We start from the raw sequence: 22,766 nt of genomic DNA, 5'->3' as shown, positions 1-22,766 counted from the left end.
TTAACACAATACTGCCAATCTGCCACACGTACAGAGGCATTCTATTCGACAATATAATCTTCACGAAGGGGGCAGTTAAAGCACATGACAATAGGCCAGTAAGAACAGCAGTTATCAGCAGAGAGCAGCTATTTACAAACCTTTGGACATTACAACCAATGAGCTTCCATTGATTGTTCCAGCTATTGCTGTTATGTAATAGTCATTCCCCCACTGCTCTATAATCCAATTCTACGCATAAGGTTAGAAACATGATAGTGTCAGGATTTTGGATCCCTAAAAAATGCAAACTAGAGAAGACAAAGATAGTCGCACACCTCAGGAAGGAAAATATGTGAAAACTTGTAAACTTGAGAATGAAGGCCGGTCACAGCATCCATGATGAGAGCACAATGATTTGCTGAAGAAGAAGCTACACAGCTAACTGAAAAGCCATCCCCTTTATCTTTTTCTATATGATGATCCAGCCTTGAATCATCTACATTGTAGTGGTATCTAAAATGACAGGATATATATATTTACAGTTCCATTACTTAATACAATATTTTATTTAGGAAGGTTATAAACATTGATCAATAACTACTGAAATAGGCAGGCTTCATATCTTTCAAATTCTAGAACAAGCAAGCGAGTGTAGCCATACAAACAGGAGCTTCTTAAGCTTAGATCAAAATAAACGGAAACGAAAACCTTTCATACCTGACAACTAGCATGGATGGTTTAATTACTGAAAAGCATAATCATATTGTTTCGGATAGCTGCTTTCACCAGGATATCAGGTACAATGAAAGTCATCATTAGTTCATTACTGCAGATGACATTTAAAAAAAAGTGGAGTTCACACTAAGAGGAATTGTAAGTTCACAACATCGATCATCATCATAAGGCAGTTTATGTTTTCAGCCAAAATCATTACAAGACAGTAACTGGGCCACCTAACGGTTAAAGTCATCTTATCATTGATCTCAGGTATGAAGAACCTATGATGATAATGTGCCTACGAAGCAAGTAGGGGAGGGGGCGGCAAGTGGCCAGGATCTCATGGCACTTGAAGAACTATGAACGGACCACTTGTAAAGGGCAAGGAATGTGTTATGGCCGGTTTAGCTAGGCCCACCGGCCAGATGTTAGCGTCCAACTCGATCTAGCCCACACTCTACTTACGTTCTGGACGTTTATACACACATGGGCCAACATTCAGCGGAGAGCCCACTCCATCCCAAAAGCCCGGACTGAAAGGAGGAGGGATACTCTCCCTTATAAGTTGGTCATGGCCTCCTCCCGTAAGCGAGGTGGGACTAAATCAAGCCAGCCTCCACTAGTGGACAGCAGCCCTAACATCCCATCCCCCTGAGAAGCCCCTCAGGAAGGCATGGCGATGTTGGCTCTGATACCAGATGTTAGCGTCCAACTCGATCTAGCCCACACTCTACTTACGTTCTAAACGTTTATACGCACATGGGCCAACATTCAGCGGAGAGCCCACTCCATCCCAAAAGCCCGGACTGAAAGGAGGAGGGATACTCTCCCTTATAAGTTGGTCATGGCCTCCTCCCGTAAGCGAGGTGGGACTAAACCAAGCCAGCCTCCACTAGTGTACAACAGCCCTAACATCCCATCCCCCTGAGAAGCCCCTCAGGAAGGCATGGCGTGTTGGAAATATGCCCTAGAGGCAATAATAAATTGGTTATTATTATATTTCCTTGTTCATGATAATCGTTTATTATCCATGCTAGAATTGTATTGATAGGAAACTCAGATACATGTGTGGATACATAGACAACACCATGTCCCTAGTAAGCCTCTAGTTGACTAGCTCGTTGATCAATAGATGGTTATGGTTTCCTGACCATGGACATTGGATGTCGTTGATAACGGGATCACATCATTAGGAGAATGATGTGATGGACAAGACCCAATCCTAAGCCTAGCACAAAGATCGTGTAGTTCGTATGCTAAAGCTTTTCTAATGTCAAGTATCATTTCCTTAGACCATGAGATTGTGCAACTCCCGGATACCGTAGGGATGCTTTGGGTGTGCCAAACGTCACAACGTAACTAGGTGGCTATAAAGGTTCACTACAGGTATCTCCGAAAGTGTCTGTTGGGTTGGCACGAATCGAGACTAGGATTTGTCACTCCGTGTAAACGGAGAGGTATCTCTGGGCCCACTCGGTAGGACATCATCATAATGTGCACAATGTGACCAAGGAGTTGATCACGGGATGATGTGTTACGGAACGAGTAAAGAGACTTGCTGGTAATGAGATTGAACAAGGTATCGGGATACCGACGATCGAATCTCGGGCAAGTATCGTACCGCTAGACAAAGGGAATTGTATACGGGATTGTTTAAGTCCTTGACATCGTGGTTCAACCGATGAGATCATCGTGGAGCATGTGGGAGCCAACATGGGTATCCAGATCCCGCTGTTGGTTATTGACCGGAGAGTTGTCTCGGCCATGTCTGCATGACTCACGAACCCGTAGGGTCTACACACTTAAGGTTCGATGACGCTAGGGTTATAGGGAAAGTATGTACGCGGTTACTGAATGTTGTTCGGAGTCCCGGATGAGATCCCGGATGTCACGAGGAGTTCCGGAATGGTCCGGAGGTAAAGATTAATATATAGGAAGTGTGGTTTTGGCCACCGGAAGTGTTCTGGGCATCACCGGTAGTGTACCGGGACCACCGGAGGGGTCCGAGGGTCCACCAGGTGGGGCCACCAGCCCCGGAGGCCTACATGGGCCAATAGTGGGAAGGGACCAGCCCCTAAGTGGGCCGGGGCGCCTCCCCACCAAGGCCCATGCGCCTAAGGGGAAGAGGGGGCAAACCCTAAGGGCAGATGGGCCCTAAGGCCCATGCCTGGTGCGCCGATAGTGACAAGATTTTGAAGAAGTTCAAAATGGATCAAGCAAAGAAAGGGTTCTTTCCTGTGTTACAAGGTGTGAAGTTGAGTCAGACTCAATGCCCGACCAGTACAGAAGATAGAGAGAAAATGAAAGATGTTCCCTATGCTTCAGCCATAGGATCTATCATATATGCAATGCTGTGTACCAGACCTGATGTGTGCCTTGCTATAAGTCTAGCAGGGAGGTACCAAAGTAATCCAGGAGTGGATCACTGGACAGCGGTCAAGAACATCCTGAAGTATCTGAAAAGGACTAAGGATATGTTTCTCGTATATGGAGGTGACAAAGAGCTCATCGTAAACGGTTACGTTGATGCAAGCTTTGACACTGATCCGGACGATTCTAAATCGCAAACCGGATACGTGTTTACATTAAACGGTGGAGCTGTCAGTTGGTGCAGTTCTAAACAAAGCGTTGTGGCGGGATCTACATGTGAAGCGGAGTACATAGCTGCTTCGGAAGCAGCAAACGAAGGAGTCTGGATGAAGGAGTTCATATCCGATCTAGGTGTCATACCTAGTGCATCGGGTCCAATGAAAATCTTTTGTGACAATACTGGTGCAATTGCCTTGGCAAAGGAATCCAGATTTCACAAGAGAACCAAGCACATCAAGAGACGCTTCAATTCCATCCGGGATCTAGTCCAGGTGGGAGACATAGAGATTTGCAAGATACATACGGATCTGAATGTTGCAGACCCATTGACTAAGCCTCTTCCATGAGCAAAACATGATCAGCACCAAGGCTCCATGGGTGTTAGAATCATTACAGTGTAATCTAGATTATTGACTCTAGTGCAAGTGGGAGACTGAAGGAAATATGCCCTAGAGGCAATAATAAAGTTATTATTTATTTCCTTATATCATGATAAATGTTTATTATTCATGCTAGAATTGTATTAACCGGAAACATAATACATGTGTGAATACATAGACAAACAGAGTGTCACTAGTATGCCTCTAATAGACTAGCTTGTTAATCAAAGATGGTTATGTTTCCTAACCATGGACAAAGAGTTGTCATTTGATTAACAGGATCACATCATTAGATGAATGATCTGATTGACATGACCCATTCCATTAGCTTAGCACCCGATCGTTTAGTATGTTGCTATTGCTTTCTTCATGACTTATACATGTTCCTACGACTATGAGATTATGCAACTCCCGTTTGCCGGAGGAACACTTTGTGTGCTACCAAACGTCACAACGTAATTGGGTGATTATAAAGGTGCTCTACAGGTGTCTCCAAAGGTACTTGTTGGGTTGGCGTATTTCGAGATTAGGATTTGTCACTCCGATTGTCGGAGAGGTATCTCTGGGCCCTCTCGGTAATGCACATCACATAAGCCTTGCAAGCATTGCAACTAATGTGTTAGTTGTGAGATGATGTATTACGAAACGAGTAAAGAGACTTGCCGGTAACGAGATTGAACTAGGTATTGGATACCGACGATCGAATCTCGGGCAAGTAACATACCGATGACAAAGGGAACAACGTATGTTGTTATGCGGTCTGACCGATAAAGATCTTCGTAGAATATGTAGGAACCAATATGGGCATCCAGGTCCCGCTATTGGTTATTGACGGAGATGTGTCTCGGTCATGTCTACATTGTTCTCGAACCGTAGGGTCCGCAGCTTAATTCGATGAACAGTTATTATGAGTTTATGCATTTTGATGTACCGAAGTTAGTTCGGAGTCCCGGATGTGATCACGGACATGACGAGGAGTCTCGAAATGGTCGAGACATAAAGATTGATATATTGGACGACTATATTCGAACACCGGAAGTTCCGGGAGATTTCGGATAAAACCGGAGCCGGGGGGTTACCGGAACCCCCGGGGGTTAATGGGCCTCATGGGCCTAAAGTGGAGAAGAGGAAGGGGCTGCCAGGGCAGGCCGCGCGCCCCCTCTCCCCCTAGTCCGAATTGGACAAGGAGGGAGGGGCGGCCCCCCTTTTCCTTCTCTCCTTCCACCTCTCCTACTTGGACAAGGAAAAGGGAGGGGAGTCCTACTCCCGGTAGGAGTAGGACTCCTCCTGCGCGCCTCCTCTAGGGCCGGCCGCACCCCCCTTGGATCCTTTATATACGGAGGCAGGGGGCACCCTAGAACACACAAGTTGATCTTCGTGATCGTTCCTTAGCCGTGTGCGGTGCCCCCCTCCACCATATTCCACCTCGGTCATATCTTGCAGTGCTTAGGCGAAGCCCTGCGTCGGTAGAACATCATCATCGTCACCACGCGTCGTGCTGATGGAACTCATCTCCCGAAGCTTTGCTGGATCGGAGCCCGGGGAGCGTCATCGAGCTGTACGTGTGCAAGAACTCGGAGGTGCCGGAGTAACGTGCTTGGATCGGTTGGACCGGAAGACGTACGACTACTTCCTCTATGTTGCGTCAACGCTTCCGCTTCGGTCTACGAGGGTACGTAGACAACACTCTCCCCTCTGTTGCTATGCATCACCATGATCTTGCGTGTGCGTAGGAAATTTTGAAATTACTGCGTTCCCCAACAGTGGCATCCGAGCCTGGTTTTATGGTTGATGTTATATGCACGAGTAGAACACAAGTGAGTTGTGGGCGATATAAGTCATACTGCTTACCAGCATGTCATACTTTGGTTCGGCGGTATTGTTGGATGAAGCGGCCCGGACCGACATTACGCGTACGCTTACGCGAGACTGGTTCTACCGCCGTGCTTTGCACACAGGTGGCTGGCGGGTGTCAGTTTCTCCAACTTTAGTTGAACCGAGTGTGGCTACGCCCGGTCCTTGCAAAGGTTAAAACGGCATCAACTTGACAAACTATCGTTGTGGTTTTGATGCGTAGGTAAGATTGGTTCTTGCTTAAGCCCCGTAGCAGCCACGTAAAACTTGCAACACAACAAAGTAGAGGACGTCTAACTTGTTTTTGCAGGGCATGTTGTGATGTGATATGGTCAAGACATGATGCTAAATTTTATTGTATGAGATGATCATGTTTTGTAACGAGTTATCGGCAACTGGCAAGGAGCCATATGGTTGTCGCTTTATTGTATGCAATGCAATCGCCTGTAATGCTTTACTTTATCACTAAGCGGTAGCGATAGTCGTGGAAGCATAAGATTGGCGAGACACGACAACGATGCTACGATGGAGATCAAGGTGTCGAGCCGGTGACGATGGTATCATGACGGTGCTTCGGAGATGGAGATCACAGCACAAGATGATGATGGCCATATCATATCACTTATATTGATTGCATGTGATGTTATCTTTTATGCATCTTATCTTGCTTTGATTGACGGTAGCATTATAAGATGATCTCTCACTAAATTATCAAGAAAGTGTTCTCCCTGAGTATGCACCGTTGCCAAAGTTCGTCGTGCCCAGACACCACGTGATGATCGGGTTGTGATAAGCTCTACGTCCATCTACAACGGGTGCAAGCCAGTTTTGCACACGCAGAATACTCAGGTTAACTTGACGAGCCTAGCATATGCAGATATGGCCTCGAACACGGAGACCGAAAGGTCGAGCGTGAATCATATAGTAGATATGATCAACATAGCGATGTTCACCATTGAAAACTATCCATCTCACGTGATGAATCGGTTATGGTTTAGTTGATTTGGATCACGTGATCACTTAGAAGATTAGAGGGATGTCTATCTAAGTGGGAGTTCTTTAAGTAATTTGATTTAATTGAACTTAAATTTATCATGAACTTAGTACCTGATAGTATCTTGCTTATGTATGTTTGATTGTAGATAGATGGCCCGTGCTGTTGTTCCGTTGAATTTTAATGCGTTCCTTGAGAAAGCAAAGTTGAAAGATGATGGTAGCAATTACACGGACTGGGTCCGTAACTTGAGGATTATCCTCATTGCTGCACAGAAGAATTACGTCCTGGAAGCACCGCTGGGCGCCAGGCCTGCTGCAGGAGCAACACCGGATGTTATGAACGTCTGGCAGAAGCAAAGCTGATGACTACTCGATAGTTCAGTGTGCCATGCTTTACGGCTTAGAACCGGGACTTCAACGACGTTTGAACGTCATGGAGCATATGAGATGTTCCAGAGTTGAAGTTAATATTTCAAGCAAATGCCCGGATTGAGAGATATGAAGTCTCCAATAAGTTCTATAGCTGCAAGATGGAGGAGAATAGTTCTGTCAGTGAGCATATACTCAAGATGTCTGGGTATTAATCACTTGATTCAACTGGGAGTTAATCTTCCGGATGATTGCGTCATTGACAGAATTCTTCAATCACTTGCCACCAAGCTACAAGAGCTTCGTGATGAACTATAATATGCAAGGGATGGATAAGACTATTCCCGAGCTCTTCGCAATGCTAAAGCTGCGGAGGTAGAAATCAAGAAGGAGCATCAAGTGTTGATGGTCAACAAGACCACTAGTTTCAAGAAAAAGGGCAAAGGGAAGAAGAAGGGGAACTTCAAGAAGACAGGCAAGCAAGTTGCTGCTCAAGAAGAAACCCAAGTCTGGACCTAAGCCTGAAACTGAGTGCTTCTACTGCAAGCAGACTGGTCACTGGAAGCGGAACTGGCCCCAAGTATTTGGCGGATAAGAAGGATGGCAAGGTGAACAAAGGTATATGTGATATACATGTTATTGATGTGTACCTTACTAGCTCGCAGTAGCACCTGGGTATTTGATACTGGTTCTGTTGCTAAATATTTGCAACTCGAAACAAGGGACTACGGATTAAGCGAACACTGGCAAAGGACGAGGTGACGATGCGCGTGGGAAATGGTTCCAAAGTCGATGTGATCGCGGTCGCACGCTACCTCTACATCTACCTTCGGGATTAGTATAGACCTAAATAATTGTTATTTGGTGCCAGCGTTGAGCATGAACATTATATCTGGATCTTGTTTGATGCGAGATGGTTATTCATTTTAAATCAGAGAATATGGTTGTTCTATTATATGAGTAATATCTTTTATGGTTCATGCACCTTTGAAGAGTGGTCTATTTTTGATGAATCTCGATAGTAGTAACACACATATTCATAATGTGAAGCCAAAAGATGCAGAGTTGATAATGATAGTGCAACTTATTTGTGCACTGCCGTTTAGGTCATATCGGTTAAAGCGCATGAAGAAACTCCATACTAATGGACTTTTTGGAACCACTGATTATGAATCACTTGGTACTTGCGAACCGTGCCTCATGGGCAAGATGACTGTGGTACTATGGAGAGAGCAACAGATTTGTTGGAAATCATACATACCGATGTATGTGTCCGATGAATATTGAGGCTCGTGGCGGATATCGTTATTTTCTCACCTTCACAGATGACTTAAGCAGATATGGGTATATCTACTTAATGAAACATAAGTCTGAAACATTTGAAAAGTTCAAAGAATTTCAGAGTGAAGTTGAAAATCATCGTAACAAGAAAATAAAGTTTCTACGATCTGATCGTGGAGGAGAATATTTGAGTTACGAGTTTGGTCTACATTTGAAACAATGCGGAATAGTTTCGCAACTCACGCCACCCGGAACACCACAGCGTAATGGTGTGTCCGAACGTCGTAATCGTACTTTACTAGATATGGTGCGATCTATGATGTCTCTTACTGATTTACCGCTATCGTTTTGGGGTTATGCTTTAGAGACGGCCGCATTCACGTTAAATAGGGCACCATCAAAATCCGTTGAGACGACGCCTTATGAACTATGGTTTGGCAAGAAACCAAAGTTGTCGTTTCTTAAAGTTTGGGGCTGCGATGCTTATGTGAAAAAGCTTCAACCTGATAAGCTCGAACCCAATCGGAGAAATGTGTCTTCATAGGATACCCAAAGGAGACTGTTGGGTACACCTTCTATCACAGATCCGAAGGCAAGACATTCGTTGCTAAGAATGGATCCTTTCTAGAGAAGGAGTTTCTCTCGAAAGAAGTGAGTGGGAGGAAAGTAGAACTTGACGAGGTAACTGTACCTGCTCCCTTATTGGAAAGTAGTACATCACAGAAACCTGGTTTCTGTGACACCTACACCAATTAGTGAGGAAGCTAATGATAATGATCATGAAACTTCAGAACAAGATACTACTGAACCTCGTAGATCAACCAGAGTAAGATCCGCACCAGAGTGGTACGGTAATCCTGTTCTGAAGTCATGCTACTAGATCATGATGAACCTACGAACTATGAAGAAGCCAATGGTGAGCCCAGATTCCGCAAAATGGCTTGAAGCCATGAAATCTGAGATGGGATCCATGTATGAGAACAAAGTATGGACTTTGGTTGACTTTCCCGATGGTCGGCAAGCAATTGAGAATAAATGGATCTTCAAGAAGAAGACTGACGCTGACGGTAATATTACTGTCTACAAAGCTCGACTTGTCGCAAAAGGTTTTCGACAAGTTCAAGGGGTTGACTACGATGAGACCTTCTCACCCGTAGCGATGCTTAAGTCTGTCCGAATCATGTTAGCAATTGCCGCATTTTATGATTATGAAATTTGGCAGATGGATGTCAAAACTGCATTCCTGAATGGATTTTCTGGAAGAAGAGTTGTATATGATGCAACCGGAAGGTTTTGTAGATCCAAAGGGAGCTAACAAAGTGTGCAAGCTCCAGCGATCCATTTATGGACTGGTGCAAGCCTCTCGGAGTTGGAATAAACGCTTTGATAGTGTGATCAAGCATTTGGTTTTATACAGACTTTCGGAGAAGCCTGTATTTACAAGAAAGTGAGTGGGAGCTCTGTAGCATTTCTGATATTATATGTGGATGACATATTACTGATTGGAAATGATATAGAATTTCTGGATAGCATAAAGGGATACTTGAATAAAAGTTTTTCAATGAAAGACCTTGGTGAAGCTGCTTACATATTAGGAATAAAGATCTATAGAGATAGATCAAGACGCTTAATTGGACTTTCACAAGCACATACCTTGACAAGATTTTGAAGAAGTCAAAATGGATCAAGCAAAGAAAGGGTTCTTGCCTGTGTTACAAGGTGTGAAGTTGAGTCAGACTCAATGCCCGACCACTACAGAAGATAGAGAGAAAATGAAAGATGTTCCCTATGCTTCAGCCATAGGGATCTATCATGTATGCAATGCTGTGTACTAGACCTGATGTGTGCCTTGCTATAAATCTAGCAGGGAGGTACCAAAGTAATCCAGGAGTGGATCACTGGACAGCGGTCAAGAACATCCTGAAAGTACTGAAAAGGACTAAGGATATGTTTCTCATATATGGAGGTGACAAAGAGCTCATCGTAAACGGTTACGTTGATGCAAGCTTTGACACTGATCCGGACGATTCTAAATCGCAAACCGGATACGTGTTTACATTAAACGGTGGAGCTGTCAGTTGGTGCAGTTCTAAACAAAGCGTTGTGGCGGGATCTACATGTGAAGCGGAGTACATAGCTGCTTCGGAAGCAGCAAATGAAGGAGTTTGGATGAAGGAGTTCATATCCAATCTAGGTGTGTCATACCTAGTGCATCGGCCAATGAAAATCTTTTGTGACAATACTGGTGCAATTGCCTTGGCAAAGGAATCCAGATTTCACAAGAGAACCAAGCACATCAAGAGACGCTTCACTTCCATCCGGGATCTAGTCCAGGTGGGAGACATAGAGATTTGCAAGATACATACGGGATCTGAATGTGCAGACCCATTGACTAAGCCTCTTCCACGAGCAAAACATGATCAGCACCAAGGCTCCATGGGTGTTAGAATCATTACAGTGTAATCTAGATTATTGACTCTAGTGCAAGTGGGAGACTGAAGGAAATATGCCCTAGAGGCAATAATAAGTTATTATTTATTTCCTTATATCATGATAAATGTTTACTATTCATGCTAGAATTGTATTAACCGGAAACATAATACATGTGTGAATACATAGACAAACAGAGTGTCACTAGTATGCCTCTACTTGACTAGCTCGTAATCAAAGATGGTTATGTTTCCTAACCATAAACAGAGTTGTTATTTGATTAACGAGATCATCATTAGGTTGAATGATCTGATTGACATGACCCATTCCATTAGCTTAGCACCCGATCGTTTAGTATGTTGCTATTGCTTTCTTCATGACTTATACATGTTCCTATGACTATGAGATTATGCAACTCCCGTCTGCCGGAGGAACACTTTGTGTGCTACCAAACGTCACAACGTAAATGGGTGATTATAAAGGTGCTCTACAGGTGTCTCCAAAGGTAACATGTTGGGTTGGCGTATTTCGAGATTAGGATTTGTCACTCCGATTGTCGGAGAGGTATCTCTGGGCCCTCTCGGTAATGCACATCACATAAGCCTTGCAAGCATTGCAACTAATGAGTTAGTTGCGAGATGATGCATTACAGAATGAGTAAAGAGACTTTTCGGTAATGGAGATTGAACTAGGTATTGGATACCGACGATCGAATCTCGGGCAAGTAACATACCGATGACAAAGGGAACAACGTATGTTGTTATGCGGTCTGACCGATAAAGATCTTCGTAGAATATGTAGGAGCCAATATGGGCATCCAGGTCCCGCTGTTGGTTATTGACCGGAGATTTGTCTCAGTCATGTCTACATTGTTCTCGAACCGTAGGGTCCGCACGCTTAACGTTACGATGACAGTTATTATGAGTTTATGCATTTTGATGTACCAAAGTTAGTTCGGAGTCCCGGATGTGATCAAGGACATGACGAGGAGTCTCGAAATGGTCGAGAAATAAAGATTGATATATTGGACGACTATATTCGGACACCAGAACTGTTCCGGATAAAAACCGGAGCACCGGGGGGTTACCGGAAACCCCCGGGGGGTTAATGGGCCTCATGGGCCTAAAGTGGAGAAGAGGAAGGGCTGCCAGGGCAGGCCGCGCGCCCCCTCTCCCCCTAGTCCGAATTGGACAAGGAGGGAGGGGCGGCGCCCCCCCTTTTCCTTCTCTTCTTCCACCTCTCCTACCTGGACAAGGAAAGGGAGGGGAGTCCTACTCCCGGTAGGAGTAGGACTCCTCCTACGCGCCTCCTCTAGGGTCGCCGCACCCCCCCTTGGATCCTTTATATACGGAGGCAGGGGGCACCCTAGAACACACAAGTTAATCTTCGTGATCGTTCCTTAGCCGTGTGCGGTGACCCCTTCCACCATATTCCACCTCGGTCATATCATTGCAGTGCTTAGGCGAAGCCCTGCGTCGGTAGAACATCATCATCGTCACCATGCCGTTGTGCTGACGGAACTCATCCCCGAAGCTTTGCTGGATCGGAGTCCGGGGAGCGTCATCGAGCTGTACGTGTGCTAAGAACTCGGAGGTGCCGGAGTAACGGTGCTTGGATCGGTCGGATCGGGAAGACGTACGACTACTTCCTCTATGTTGCGTCAACGCTTCCGCTTCGGTCTACGATGGTACGTAGACAACACTCTCCCCTCTCGTTGCTATGCATCACCATGATCTTGTGTGTGCGTAGGAAATTTTTTGAAATTACTACGTTCCCCAACACGGGTGTCTGTCTCTCCCACTTTAGTCGGATCGGATTCGATGAAAAGGGTCCTTATGAAGGGTAAATAGAAATTGGCATATCACGTTGTGGTTTTCGCGTAGGTAAGAAACATTCTTGCTAGAAACCTATAGCAGCCACGTAAAAACTTGCAGCAACAATTAGAGGACGTCTAACTTGTTTTTGCAGCATATGCCTTGTGATGTGATATGGCCAAAAGGATGTGATGAATGATATATGTGATGTATGAGATTGATCATGTTCTTGTAATAGGAATCACGACTTGCATGTCGATGAGTATGACAACCGGCAAGAGCCATAGGAGTTGTCTTAATTTATTTATGACCTGCATGTCAACATAAACGTCATGTAATTACTTTACTTTAGCCATAGTAGTAGAAGTAATAGATGACGAGACAACTTCAAGAAGACACGATGATGGAGATCATGATTATGGAGATCATGGTGTCATGCCGGTGACAACGATGATCATGGAGCCCCGAAGATGGAGATCAAAAGGAGCAAAATGATATTGGCCATATCATGTCACTATTTGATTGCATGTGATGTTTATAATGTTCTACATCTTATTTGCTTAGAACGACGGTAGCTTAAATAAGATGATCCCTCAGTAAAATTTCAAGAAAAGTGTTCCCCCTAACTATGCACCGTTGCGAAGGTTCGTTGTTTCGAAGCACCACGTGATGATCGGGTGTGATGGATTCTAACGTTCGAATACAACGGGTGTTGACGAGCCTAGCATGTACAGACATGGCCTCGGGACACATGCGAAATACTTAGGTTGACTTGACGAGCCTAGCATGTACAGACATGGCCTCGGAACACGGAAGACCGAAAGGTCGAACATGAGTCGTATAGAAGATACGATCAACATGAGATGTTCACCGTTGATGACTAGTCCGTCTCACGTGATGATCGAACACGGCCTAGTCGATTCGGATCATGTTTCACTTAGATGACTAGAGGGATGTCTATCTGAGTGGGAGTTCATTAAATAATTTGATTAGATGAACTCAATTATCATGAACATAGTCTAAATTGTCTTTGCAAATATGTTGTAGATAAATAGCTCACGTTGTAGCTCCCTGTTTCAATACGTTCCTAGAGAAAGACCAAGTTGAAAGATATTGTAAGCACTGATGTGGACTAGGTCCGTAGTCCGAGGAGTGTCCTCACTGCTACACAGAAGGCTTACGTCTTTGATGCACTGCTCGATGTGCAAACCCCTACAACATCGTCTGTGGATGTTGTGAACACCTGACAGACACATCCTGATGACTACTTGATAGTTTAGTGCACCATACTTTACGGCTTAGAATCGGGATTCCAATGACGTTTTGAACGCCATAGAACATATGAGATGTTCCAAGAACTGAAATTGGGATTTCAGGCTCATGCCCGTGTTGAGAGGTATGAGACCTTTGACAAGTTCTTTTGCCAACAAGATGGAGGAGAAGTGAGCATGTGCTCAGAATGTCTGGGTGCTACAATCACTTAAATCAAGTGGGAGTTAAACTTCCAGATAAGATAGTGATTAATAGAGTTCTCTAGCCACTATCACTAAGCTACTAGATCTTCGTGATGAACTATGACATGCAAGGGATGGAGTTGATCCTGGAGCTATTCGCGGTGCTTAAGACCGCAAAAGGTAGAAATCAAAGAAGGAGCATCAAGTGTTGATGGTTTAACAAGACCACTGGTTTCAAGAAGGGCAAGGGCTAGAAGGGAAACTTCATGGATGGAAAACCAGTTGCCACTCCAGTGAAGGAACCCAAGGTTGAACCCAAACCCGAGACTAAGTGCTTCTATTGTAAGGGGAACGGTCACTTGTAGCGGAATTACCCCAAATGCATGGTAGATAAGAAGGTTGGCAACTTCAACAAAGTATATACGTGTTATTAATGTGTACCTCACTAGTACTCCTGGTAGCACCTGGGTATTGGATACCGGTTCAGTTACTATTATTGGTGACTTGAAGCAAAAGCTACGGACTAAACGGAGACTGGCTAAGGGCGAGGTGACGATGTGTGTTGGAAGTGTTTCCAAAGATCGATGAGATCACCATCGCACGCTCCGTCTGCCTTCGAGATTAGTAATCAGGTGTCTACGTTGAGCATGAATATGATTAGATCATGTTCATTGCAATACGGTTATTCATTTAAATTAGAGAATAATGGTTATTTTGTTTACATGAATAATACCTTTCATGGTCATGCACCCTATGTGAATGGTTCATTGAATCTCGGTCATGGTAATACACATGTTCACGCCAAAAGATGTAGAGTTAATAATGATAGTACCACTTTCTTGTGGCACTGCCGCTTAGGTCATATTGGCGTAAGATGCATGAAGAAACTCCATATTGATGGATGTTTGGAGTCACTTGATTTTGAATCACTTGACACATGCGAGCCATGCCTCATGGACAGGATGACTAAGACCCCGTTTTCAGGTACAATGAAACGGGAAAGTGACTTGTTGGAAATCATACATGCTGATGCGTGTGATCCAATGAGAATTGAAGCGTGCGGTGGATATCGCTATTTTCTCATCTTCACTGACAATTTGAGTAGATATAGGTATATTTACTTAATGAAGCACAAGTCTGAAACGTTTGAAAAGTTCAAGCGATTTTAGAGTGAAGTTAAGAATCATCATAACAAGAAGATCAAATTCCTATGATCTGATCAATGAGAATTTCTGAGTTATGAGTTTGGCAAACACTTAAGACATTGTGAATTGTTTCGCAGTTGAAGCCACCTGGAACACCACAGCGTAATGGTGTGTCCAGACGTCGTAATTGAACCTTATAAGATATGGTGCGATCTATGATGTCTCTTACCGATCTACCGTTTTCATTTTGAGGTTATGCGTTAGAGACAGCTGCATTCACTTTACATAGGACACCATCTAAGTCCGTTGAGACGACATCGTATGAACATTGGTTTGGCAAGAAACCAAAGTTGTCGCTTCTTAATGTTTGGGGCTGCGATGCTTAAGGCTTCAGCCAAAAAAGCTTGAACCCAAAGGGGACAAACACATCTTCATAGGATACCCAAAGGTGACAGTAGGGTATACCTTCCATCTCAGATCCGAGGGCAAATTGTTTGTCACTAAGAACGGGTCCTTTCTCGAGAAGGAGTTTCTCTCGAAAGAATTGAGTGGGAGGAAGATAGAACTTGATGAGGTTGTCGAACCTTTACTTCAACCAGAGAGTGATGCAACACAGAAAGATGTTTTCTGTGGCGCCTACGTCTGTTGAAGAGGAAGTTAATGATAGTGATCATGAAGCTTCGGATCAAGTTGCTATCGAACCTCGTAGGTCGACATGGATATGTACTACTCCTAAGTGGTACGGTAATCCTGTCTTAGATATCATGTTGTTAGACAACAATGAACCTACGAGCTATGGAGAAGCGATGGTGGGCCCGTATTCCGACAAATGGTTAGAAGCCATGAAATCCGAGATAGGATCCATGTATCAGAACAAAGTATGGACTTTGGTGGACTTTCCCGTTGATCGGCAAGCCATTGAGAATAAATGGATCTTTAAGAAGAAGACGGACATGGACGGTAATGTTACCGTCTATGAAGTGCGACTTGTGGGAAAGAGTCTTTTCACAAGTTCAAGGAGTTGACTACGATGAGAATTTCTCACCGTAGCGATGCTTAAGTCTGTCGGAATCATGTTAGCATTAGCTGTATTTTTTGATTATGAAATCTGAAAGATGGATGCCAAAACAAGTTTTCTTACCAGTTTCCGTAAGAAAAGTTTGTATGTGATACAATAAAAGGTTTTGTCGATCCTAAGGATGCTAAAAGGTATGCTTGCTCCAGCAATCCTTCTATGGACTAGAGCAAGCATCTCGGAGTAGGAATACATGCTTTGATGGAGTGATCAAAGCTTTTAGGTTTATACAATGTTTGCTAGAAACTTGTATTTACAAGAAAGTGAGTGGGAGCACTACAACATTTCTGATAAGTATATGTGGATGACATATTGTTGATCCGAAATGATGTAGAATTTCTGGAAAGCATAAACGGTTGTTTGAAGAGTGATTTTCAAAGGAAGACCTGGATAAAGCTGCTTACATATTGGGCATCAGGATCTATAGAAATAGGTCAAGACGCCTGATGATACTTTCAAAGAACGCACACCTTCACATGTTTTTGAAGGAGTTCAAAATAGACCAGTCAAAGAAGGGGTTCTTACCTGAGTTGTAAGGTGTGAAGTTGAGTAAGACTCAAAGCTTGACCACGGCAGAAGAAAGAGGAAGGACGAAGGTCGTCCCCTATGCTTTTGTCATAGGCTCTATACGGTATGCCATGCTGAGTACCGCACCTGATGTGTGCCTTGCCACATGTCTGGCAAGAGGGTATAAAGGTGATCTAGGACTGGATCACCAGATAGCGGTCAAAATTATCCTTAGAGGAATAAGGATATGTTTCTCGGTTATGGAGGTGATAAAGAGTTCGACGTAAAGAGTTACGTCGATGCAAGCTTAACACCTATCCGGATAGCTCTGAGTAGAGATACCGGATACGTATAATGGAGCAACAATTTAGAATAGCTCCAAGTAGAACAATTATTTGAAATGGCTCCAAATATAGCATAGTAGCTGCATCTACAAGATGACATAGAGATTTGCGAAGTACATACGGATCTGAATGTTGCAGACCCGTTGACTAAAACCTCTCTCACAAGCATAACATGATCAAACCCAGAATTCTTTGGGTGTTAGTCACATGAGGATGTGACCTTGAGTGTTAATCACATAGCGATGTGAACTGGATTATTGACTCTAGTGCAAGTGGGAGACTGTTGGAAATATGCCCTAGAGGCAATAATAAATTGGTTATTATTATATTTCCTTGTTCATGATAATCGTTTATTATCCATGCTAGAATTGTATTGATAGGAAACTCAAATACATGTGTGGATACATAGACAACACCATGTCCCTAGTAAGCCTCTAGTTGACTAGCTCGTTGATCAATAGATGGTTATGGTTTCCTGACCATGGACATTGGATGTCGTTGATAACGGGATCACATCATTAGGAGAATGATGTGATGGACAAGACCCAATCCTAAGCCTAGCACAAAGATCGTGTAAGTTCGTATGCTAAAGCTTTTCTAATGTCAAGTATCTTTTCCTTAGACCATGAGATTGTGCAACTCTCGGATACCGTAGGAGAGCTTTGGGTGTGCCAAACGTCACAAGTAACTGGGTGGCTATAAAGGTGCAGTACGGGTATCTCTGAAAGTGTCTGTTGGGTTGGCACAAATCGAGACTGGGATTTGTCACTCTGTGTAAACGGAGAGGTATCTCTGGGCCCACTCGGTAGGACATCATCATAATGTGCACAATGTGATCAAGGAGTTGATCACGGGATGATGTGTTATGGAACGAGTAAAGAGATTTGCCGGTAACGAGATTGAATAAGGTATCGGGATACCGATGATCGAATCTCGGGCAAGTATTGTACTGATAGACAAAGGGAATTGTATACGGGATTGATTGAATCCTTGACATCGTGGTTCATCTGATGAGATCATCATGGAGCATGTGGGAGCCAACATGGGTATCCAGATCCCGCTGTTGGTTATTGACCGGAGAGTTGTCTCGGCCATGTCTGCATGACTCCGAACCCGTAGGGTCTACACACTTAAGGTTCGATGACGCTAGGGTTATAGGGAAAGTATGTACGCGGTTACCGAATGTTGTTCGGAGTCCCGGATGAGATCCCGGACGTCACGAGGAGTTCCGGAATGGTTCGGAGGTAAAGATTAATATATAGGAAGTATGGTTTTGGCCACCGGAAGTGTTCTGGGCATCACCGGAGGGGTCCGGGGGTCCACCAGGTGGGGCCACCAGCCCCGGAGGCCTACATGGGCCAATAGTGGAAAGGGACCAGCACCTAAGTGGGCCGGGGCGCCTCCCCACCAAGGCCCATGCGCCTAAGGGGAAGAGGGGGCAAACCCTAAGGGCAGATGGGCCCTAAGGCCCATGCCTGGTGCGCCTCCCTCTTCCCCTCCACTTGGCCGCCACCCCAGATGGGATCTGGGGGCTGCCGCCACCCCTAGGGAGGGAACCCTAGGTGGAGGCGCAGCCCCTCCCCTTCCCCTATATATACTTGAGGTTTGGGGCTGCCCAACACATGTGATTCAATCTCCCTATTGGCGCAGCCCTACCCCTCTCCCTCATCGTCTCTCGTAGTGCTTGGCGAAGCCCTGCTGGAGTCCTGCGCTCCTCCACCACCACCACGCCGTCGTGCTGCTGCTGGACAGAGTCTTCCCCAACCTCTCCTTCTTCGCTTGCTGGATCAAGGTGTAGGAGACGTCACCGGGCTGTACGTGTGTTGAACACGGAGGTGTCGTCCGTTCGGCACTAGGATCATCGGTGATTTGGATCACGACGAGTACGACTCCATCAACCCCGTTCACTTGAACGCTTCCACTTAGCGATCTACAAGGGTATGTAGATGCACTCTCCTTCCCCTCGTTGCTAGATTACTCCATAGATTGATCTTGGTGATGCGTAAAAAATTTTGAATTTCTGCTACGTTCCCCAACATGGCGATGCTGGCTCTGATACCAAATGTTAGCGTCCAACTCGATCTAGCCCACACTCTACTTACGTTCTGGACGTTTATGCGCACATGGGCCAACATTCAGCGGAGAGCCCACTCCATCCCAAAAGCCCGGACTGAAAGGAGGAGGGATACTCTCCCTTATAAGTTGGTCATGGCCTCCTCCCAGCGAGGTGGGACTAAACCAAGCCAGGCTCCACTAGTGGACAGCAGCCCTAACATCCCATCCCCCTGAGAAGCCCCTCAGGAAGGCATGGCGATGCTGACTCTGATACCAGATGTTAGCGTCCAACTCGATCTAACCCACACTCTACTTACGTTCTCGACGTTTATGCGCACATGGGCCAACATTCAGCGGAGAGCCCACTCCATCCCAAAAGCCCGGACTGAAAGGAGGAGGGATACTCTCCCTTATAAGTTGGTCATGGCCTTCTCCCGTAAGCGAGGTGGGACTAAACCAAGCCAGCCTCCACTAGTGAACAGCAGCCCTAACAGTACATGTGGATTAGTAAAAAGTGGAAAGAAGGTTTTCATGTAACATCTATGGGCACTGCTGGGAGTCGTTGGGGTGTTGTCATGTCGAGGAATGCAGGATACTCCTACCAGGTTAAAACACTCTGCCTGCACTCCTTTGCGATAAATCATTTTCATGAATTTGGTGGTTCCTCATGTTATAGTTTCATCCGCGATGAATTAATGCGATCAATGTGGCATTGCCGCATGGCAAGTGGCAAAACTGAATCTATCTTGCACCTTGCAGGTTGTTGAGTTAGATTTCCTGTATCCAAGTAAAGGACTCCATCGGCAGTATGACGCCGGTTACAGAATAACCTCATGTGCAGCAACGCCTGACCAGGCCGCTTTTATCATGAGCAGGGCCAAGAAGCCCAAGAAGAAACCGATGGACGAAACACTTCTAACTTCTGCTTTCCCTTGCAAGGCTATAAAGGTACCCCTGCATACTTTGCTAGCTCTGAATTGGTCTCCAAATCTGATGACCTGTTCACTTTTTTTATATATAAAGGGGATAACCCGGCCTCTGCATCCATATGATGCACACTATTATCTTTACTAAAAGATGTCAAATATTCAAAAGAGCCCCACAAGACCAAAAATACTAAAATACAAGAACATAATCGGTCAGAAAAAAGATTACATGACTCAGTCACATAACCAGCCAAACCGGTTGAATAAGCCCCGTGCTAGTGTCTCAAACGGCTGCACCCAAAAGTCATATGCCCGGGAGCGCGTCCACACACTAAAGTAATGACAAAGTACGGATCAACGTGGTGACCCTGTAGATAATCTGCAAAAAATCAGGAGCAATTGATTGTGTTAAAAATAGTCATTCTGGCAAGTTCAAATTATCCATAATAAGGCACAAACTCACGCTCAGATTTGTCCCTTAAGATTTTTGTGAATACCAACCAGCCAATTCCCAAACAAAATTGTGGTACTTGTTGGTGGGGGCAAGTTACATGGTGCAAGCACCGCACGTCAGATCAAAGGGGCAAACGGGCAAGAGAGAAAATGATGGTAAATTGTTTCCTCTTGATCACAAAAACAAGAAACAAGATTTTTGACATCTCTATCAGTTTTTGTTTGCCAAATTATCTTTAGCGAGAATCACTTCCTTTGTAGAAACCACGTGGACACTTTAGTTTTAATTGAACTTTGGTCTTCCAGATGTGATTCCGCGGAAAACAGGCTTGATAAAGGTCCGCATACATAGACTTAAAGGTGAATACACCACTAGTATTTAACTTCTATCTAAATATATCAAACGTTTGTGTTGGATTGACCGATTTCAATTTACGCACCAAATGGAGCCAGGCGGACATTTGTCACCAATTTACAAAGTTTGGTGCCAATCCAAGCACATTTAAGCCTCGAGTCACCAGCTTAACACTGTCTAGGCAGATGCAACAAATCTGGACACTCAAATCAAATGATAACGGACTTCAATATACTTGGACCTTGAATGAAAGCTCGCATTTTTACTCTCAAGTGGATGATGTTTTGTTGTCACAAAACAATACATACTTGTTTTGCCCCAATCGTTTTATAGCTCTGTTGCTACAATAAATTCAGCTTCAGTTGTATTCAATGCCACACTCTTTGGCAACCTGCTTTGCCATGACACCATTCCCCCTCATAGGTAACCTGCTTTGCCTTTCATAAGGAACCCCTTCGACGGTTCCATGTAGATTTCTTCCTCCAACCTACCATTAGAGTAATCCTTAGCACCAAGACAATGAGATTCTCCGCTGACCAAATCCTCCAACCAGCTAACGATATCAGAGAACTCAAAATAAGGAACGAGCTCACCAAATTTGGTGCCAATACAAGTACATTTGAACCTTCAATACCATATTGAACACCGTCTATTCAGATGCAGCAAATCTGTACGGAACCTCTTTCCTTCTTATTCTTCTCTCTTGCGGGTTGTGTTATTGTTGTGTACTCCCTCTCACTCTTGCAGTGGCAGCCACCACCAGCTGGGTGGTGTGACTAGAATTTTTTTCTTTTTTTCACTTCACTAGGAAGCACTCACAACGATTGAATACAACAAAGATCAATGGTTCATGTATGTTGGACTTATGGGCTGACATTGGGTTGCCGACATACCTTGACACGAGGGATTTAACCCAACACGAGAAAACGAAAGAGTACCCACCTTGCAACCAAATAAATTGCCTATACTTAGGTTGTGTCTTCTTATTTTACAATACATGCGTGGACCTCACTTATGAACGCCAATATTTCAGGAGCAACGGGCAAAGAACATCTACGTCGCCTCGATCTGCCACGGGCGAACTGCGTGTTGATGGCTGCGGTGAACCTCCAAGGCAAATTTGCTTGAGTTACAACGCTACTGAGCTTCTTGGAGTACCCTGTTCTAGTTTGTAAAGAATCGTGGTTAATTTGGTTGGCAAGAAAGCGTGCACCTGAAATGCAACAACAGTTCTTTTTCCAGTAAGAAAGAGCAACAGTGGCCTTGGCTGTCTCTTGCCACGGCATCTAACCAACGACGGAGTGAGCATCTTGTAGAGTAATAAGGGCATGTACAATGGTGGCATATGGTTACATATGCCCTATGATAAAAAATAATTTGAGGCATTTACATCTATTTTTTTTCCCAATGCAAGCTACCATTAGTAGGCATCATTAAAAAATAGAAAATAAAGACTTTAGTACATATGCATCTCTACTTTTTACTCTAACCTTTTCAGCTTTTGTCACCGGACCACACTTTTTCTCTTCAAGCACCCGCCTCCTGAAGAGGATCCCGCTTCCCTATCCGAACCTACTTTACGTCATATCCAATCCTACATGGCATGTGAGACATCACCTTGAGGCTATGCATTGTACATGCCCTAATGGCCTTGGCCTTGGTTGTCTGTCTGCAACAGGGGCTTGTGTAATTGTGTTGCATTGACAGTCTGGCACGGTTATATGTGTCCCCAGTCTATGTGCCACGCTTGGCAGATGATATCCCTCGGTTAGTTTAGTTGGATTTCTCTTGAGAGAGAGAACCTGCTCCTTTAGTTGCTGCTTTCTTTTTCAATAATTGTTTGTTTAGCTGCTGTTATTTTTTCCAAAAAAATAAATTGTTTAGCTTTTTTTAGCAAAAATGTTCGCTTAGGGCATACCGGCAAATTCCCTCCCGCATCCACCTGCAGATAGGGGGACCAGTCCACGGACACGGATGTCGGAGCCGACCATCCGGTGTTATCTTGTATATGTCTGCCAGTAAAGGGTAATTTGAAATTTA

At 44.5% G+C, this 22,766-nt stretch overlaps 1 protein-coding gene across 1 annotated transcript; it reads left to right on the top strand.

The window, feature by feature from the left end:
• The first annotated feature begins 19,489 nt into the window (after positions 1 to 19,489).
• Positions 19,490 to 21,819, top strand: LOC125526697 (casein kinase 1-like protein HD16). Its single transcript, XM_048691337.1, has 3 exons — positions 19,490 to 19,597; positions 19,752 to 19,940; positions 21,760 to 21,819. The coding sequence occupies exons 1-3, from the start codon at positions 19,490 to 19,492 to the stop codon at positions 21,817 to 21,819; spliced, it is 357 nt and encodes a 118-aa protein (XP_048547294.1).
• The last annotated feature ends 947 nt before the right edge of the window (positions 21,820 to 22,766 follow it).

Source organism: Triticum urartu, unplaced genomic scaffold (genome assembly GCF_003073215.2).
Source record: "Triticum urartu cultivar G1812 unplaced genomic scaffold, Tu2.1 TuUngrouped_contig_1482, whole genome shotgun sequence".
In the NCBI taxonomy this organism is placed as follows: domain Eukaryota; kingdom Viridiplantae; phylum Streptophyta; class Magnoliopsida; order Poales; family Poaceae; genus Triticum; species Triticum urartu.
The sequence above is the reverse complement of the archived record's forward strand: the minus strand, read 5'-3'. Positions and strand labels throughout refer to the sequence as shown.

What these genes read in the sequence shown, in the direction of transcription:
- LOC125526697 (XM_048691337.1), top strand. Translation starts at nt 19,490, where the DNA reads ATGTGGATTAGTAAAAAGTGGAAAGAAGGTTTTCATGTAACATCTATG. An exon ending in ATGCAGGATACTCCTACCAG is followed by an intron (nt 19,598 to 19,751) that starts GTTAAAACACTC and finishes TGCACCTTGCAG; the next exon opens with GTTGTTGAGTTAGATTTCCT. An exon ending in TCCCTTGCAAGGCTATAAAG is followed by an intron (nt 19,941 to 21,759) that starts GTACCCCTGCAT and finishes CCAATATTTCAG; the next exon opens with GAGCAACGGGCAAAGAACAT.